The 4,299-nt window shown below is 48.9% G+C and overlaps 2 protein-coding genes across 2 annotated transcripts; both read right to left on the minus strand.

Annotated features, from left to right (window-relative positions):
- Positions 1–818: 818 nt before the first annotated feature.
- Positions 819–3,128, minus strand: GNI_181550 (calcium-activated chloride channel protein; the record flags this gene model as incomplete). The annotated part of the gene is made up of 1 exon (XM_011135214.1): positions 819–3,128. The coding sequence occupies one exon, from the start codon at positions 3,126–3,128 to the stop codon at positions 819–821; it is 2,310 nt and encodes a 769-aa protein (XP_011133516.1).
- Positions 3,129–3,360: 232 nt separating this feature from the next.
- Positions 3,361–3,915, minus strand: GNI_181560 (hypothetical protein; the record flags this gene model as incomplete). Its single annotated transcript, XM_011135215.1, has 1 exon — positions 3,361–3,915. The coding sequence occupies one exon, from the start codon at positions 3,913–3,915 to the stop codon at positions 3,361–3,363; it is 555 nt and encodes a 184-aa protein (XP_011133517.1).
- Positions 3,916–4,299: the final 384 nt, after the last annotated feature.

Consider the following 4,299-nt stretch of genomic DNA (forward strand, 5'->3'; position numbering starts at 1 on the left):
GGGGGGGGGGGGGGGGGTTCACACTTTGTATTCGCCCGTGACAACCGCAGGCCCCTCGTCTGCGGTCGTCGCTTGATACTTCGAATAACAAAAACTCCCAATCGTCATCCCAATCTCTTCACAACTGTGGGTCAGCCACATGCCCTCCTAGTCCGGCTGTTGGCCGTGGGCCAGTGGGGGGGCATTTTTTTGGTCACGTTCGGGTCGCGTTTCAGGCGACCGCTCGTTGAGACAACAGCCGCGTTAGAAGAAGGCGTTATCGGCAAGGTAGCGCACAAGGTACAAGCAAGCCGTAAGTATGCGAGTGGCAACGGCAGCTATGTCGCTGTTGATCACTATGGGTGAGAAGGGGCCCATCACAGTGAGTCGGTTGATCAAGGATATAGCTGACCAATTGCTAAAGCCGGCAGGAACGATAATTATGTCAGTGGGGCATATTCAGAAGAAGGACACGTTGTTGTTGGACACTAGTATTCAGGGGTTGTGCCTGACAAACCTGCTGCCCGATGCGTCATGGAGGCCACCGGCGTAGCAGATATCTTACTGGTGGTGATTCTTTGTGTCAGCTTGGGGAGGGTATGAGTCTCGACCCTCTCAAAAAATGGCCCGCAACGCGCATCGATATGACAGCACCGATACAACTTATGTGCCGCTTCGACGCACGCTGAACACAGACTGATCATGTGCGCAGACTGAGCATGGCGCACACTGACAATGTACAGACAGCGGCCATGTCGTGCACACGCCCGTCATACTGGAGTCGGCTATGAACTTTAGAGCGATTCTTGGTTATGTGTTTAACCGAGCAGCTAGTTACCCTACCCTGTCTTGGAGACCCGGGCTTTGCCCCAGAGGGCTTCGTGGTTGGTGAGTTGCATTCGGGCCTTGAGTAGTCTGTATTCTTCTCCTTCGGCGGGTAGTTTGTATTCGATGAGGTCTTTCAATCCGACGCCAATGAGTAAGAGTATAAGACTGCCAGTGAGTTTTTCGCTCATGGGATTACCGTGTCCGACGGTGGCGAACATGCAGAGCATGACATTGGAGAGTATGCCTAGAAAGGTCATAGATCTCTGAATTTCATCCCATAGACCAAGGCCTGTAGTAGCATTTCGAGGAAAAGGCCTGCGGTAGACTGCGGTCAATTTGAGTGCATCGGATCGCAGTTCGATGAGATTGATGAGCAAGCCTAGTAATGGTAGGAAGGGGCAGGCCATAGAGAAAAGCCCGGTGTAACTGTATTGCACGATTTTCTCCAAGTACTCACCAGAAATTCCACTTGTTCCCGAGTACTCATCTAGATACGATTCCATTTGATAACGTGGCATATCCACTGGTTTATTAAGGAACTTGTTCAAGTAAAATTTAATACTTGGCTGACCAATTTCCATGACAATCATAGCCAAATCAACATAGTAAAAATTAAGCAATTGTTTCGACAATCGAGGTAAACATCTACCATCACTAGTCTCTTCACATGGGTTGTAATATTCCTTGAAAAATGCTAAGTAGAATAATACACTGAAGTAACCTACTATACGTAAAACGAATAGTTTGAGATTAATAGAGGATGTTAATTCGTGAAGATGTTGATGATTCTCGAAATGTCCTAAGTTTTTAACAATCATGGATTTAAACACAATGTTGTAAGCCTTCAATAATAGGGTTGTTGCCATCACAACAATTGCTGCATGTTCTGCCACATGACGACTAGGTACCAAGTATCTAACCCAGTCTTCTACTCCCCAGTAATTTTCACTTCCTGATTTTTCAGTGATCTTAGCAATCGCATCCAACATATCCTCGTTAACAAATAATGTCAAACCAAGTATACTTACCACCATTACAACAGACGTTAATAGAATACGAAAGTATCGTCGATGAGGATTGAACCAACGAACAAAATGACTCGGATTTGACGGATCAACACGGAACTCACTAGGCTTGAAATTCGGATTCTCTTCAACCGTACTATCCAAAATACTATCCACACCCCATCTCAAAGATAATAACTTCTCTCGACGTTGCCAGAATGCAAAGAACAAAACGTTCCAAATCCCAATGAACACGCAATATACTAGACGCGACTTGTTTACCAGGGAATTATTGAATGACATATTACTATTATAAGTTACTCCTAGTATACCCACTATCAATCCAACAATAGCCGGTATAATGGACATGGTACAATAGTATCCCATCCAAGCATAGTACAAAGCAATTTCCTCACCGTAGTAGTTACGGATGTCATTCAGTGGCTGTTGGAACTGAAATGCTTTCCTGAAACTAGCCCAGGAAGTACGTAGCGAACGTTCAATGGCTGGCTGCTTAAGACAGTAGTATGTCTTGACATACTTCTTGTCGCATAACAGATCCAAGTTCAAAAATTCGTAAATGCCCCACTTCAACAATCGCAAACGATCGGCGGAGCGGAATAGAGAAGTCTCCGGATGTTCGTACAGCTCGTTGGTAAGTTTAACGGTACGCGAAAGCCTGTCGTATCGATTCCAGATCAATCTGTCTCCGTACTTTTCAATGCTGGGCTCGAACGGCAACCTGGGCGGGTAAAAGTCCGCGTCGGCTCTGAACTGCCTGTAGCTGGCCACATCCCGGGACAGTTGCAGCGGGTATCGCAGGTTATCAGAGATAAGGTGACAGCCACCTTCTCCTAGGCGAATACTTATAAACTTATTCCCGTTCTTGTCGCAGCCCTCCTCCTCGCGATAGAAGGCGCCCAAATGATCGAGAACCCGCTTAAACATTTTCTGGAGTAGTTCGTGGAACGCCTGACGAGTCATGCCACTTACTGTCTTCTCTTGGAACACCGGATGAAACGTAAAGGAGCCATTAATTTCTCGCAAATCCTTCCCCACGCGCGCGCGGCACACACTTTTCAACTCCTCCAGGACTTCCTCCCGGGTCATCAATTTGTTTGGTTGTGAGACTGTTCGATTGAACACCACGCACATGTCGTAGTCCTCATACTCACTCAATACCAATCGCGGGATCTCGCCCTCTTCGTGAATGTCACGACGCCGGCTATTGCTGTGGGTTACCTCGAACCCCCTCCGATCGCCAGTCCAACTTGCGGCACGTCTCTCAGCGTCCTCCAAAGCGGAATCCGGCAACATTCCTCCTGTCTCCAAAAAAATACTTGCGCGCCAAAAACTGAGTAACACGCGCAGATTTTCATCCGTCCCAGTGCAAGGGTACACATGGTTTGGATCGCATGTAAAAACATTAAATACTAAACATGAACTATCTAACCATCTTGCCGGACTTATTTTTGTCTGGCACCCGTTTCATCTGGCACCCGTTTCATCTGGCACCCGTTTCATCTGGCATCCATTTCGTCGCTTGCATTTAGCGTCGGTGTTTTGGGGTTTCCAGTAGACCTTGGGGCAAGAGGTCTTCTCCGGCCAGGCGACGTAATAACTGCACAACTTCCATCTCAGATTGCGATTGAGTAAGCAGTTCCGCACACTGCATGTAGAGAGGGGTTAGTCCTCCGCCCGCCTGCTGTTGTTCAACGGGGTTTTGCTCGGAGACCAATTCCTCGGCCGTCAGCTGCTCATCGAGGAGATCTTGTTGCGATATATTTGTCGACAAATGTTGATCCAGAAGTTGCTGGTCAAGGACATCATCGCAATAACCTTGAGGACTCTCCGTCGGGGTAGGCGCTGTCGTAGAAAACGGCGACTGCTTCATCATATTCGGATGCACCACAGAACACCGATTCAATGATCCCGAAGGCACAGGATGGCTGACAGAACCAATGTTAAATACACAGTTCGGCTTAGGAACCATCCCACCGCCTCTGCCAAAATAACCTGCGTTAGACACCTCGGAACCTGACGTCCCGGAACCACAACCAGTGGTGACCGACCCGGGCTTCTTCATGCCATCTCTCCCCGCCATTGGGTCTCTACCCATTGGATCTCTACCCATTGGGTCTCTGTCCATCTGATCTCGAACATTCCCACCACCAGCTCCCCCGGCTCCCCCTACTCCAGTCATTCCCCCTACTCCAGTCATTCCCCCTACTCCGGTCATTCCCATAGAGACAGCTCCAAACGCCTGGCTGGCTCCAAAACCTCCTTGTCGTCGGTCTTCTCCGCCAGTGTTATTTTCCATGTGTCTCAAACTCGGATGCGACCCAGTCTTCGGGTTCATAACACTCACGCCCGTGCCACTCACGCCCGTGCCACTCACGCCCGTGCCACTCACGCCCGTGCCACTCACGCCCGTGCCACTCACGCCCGTGCCACTCACACTTGTACAGGTACCAATGTGCGTAGCACC

The sequence above is a fragment of the Gregarina niphandrodes genome, assembly GCF_000223845.1.
Source record: "Gregarina niphandrodes unplaced genomic scaffold scaffold00070, whole genome shotgun sequence".
Lineage (NCBI taxonomy): Eukaryota > Apicomplexa > Conoidasida > Eugregarinorida > Gregarinidae > Gregarina > Gregarina niphandrodes.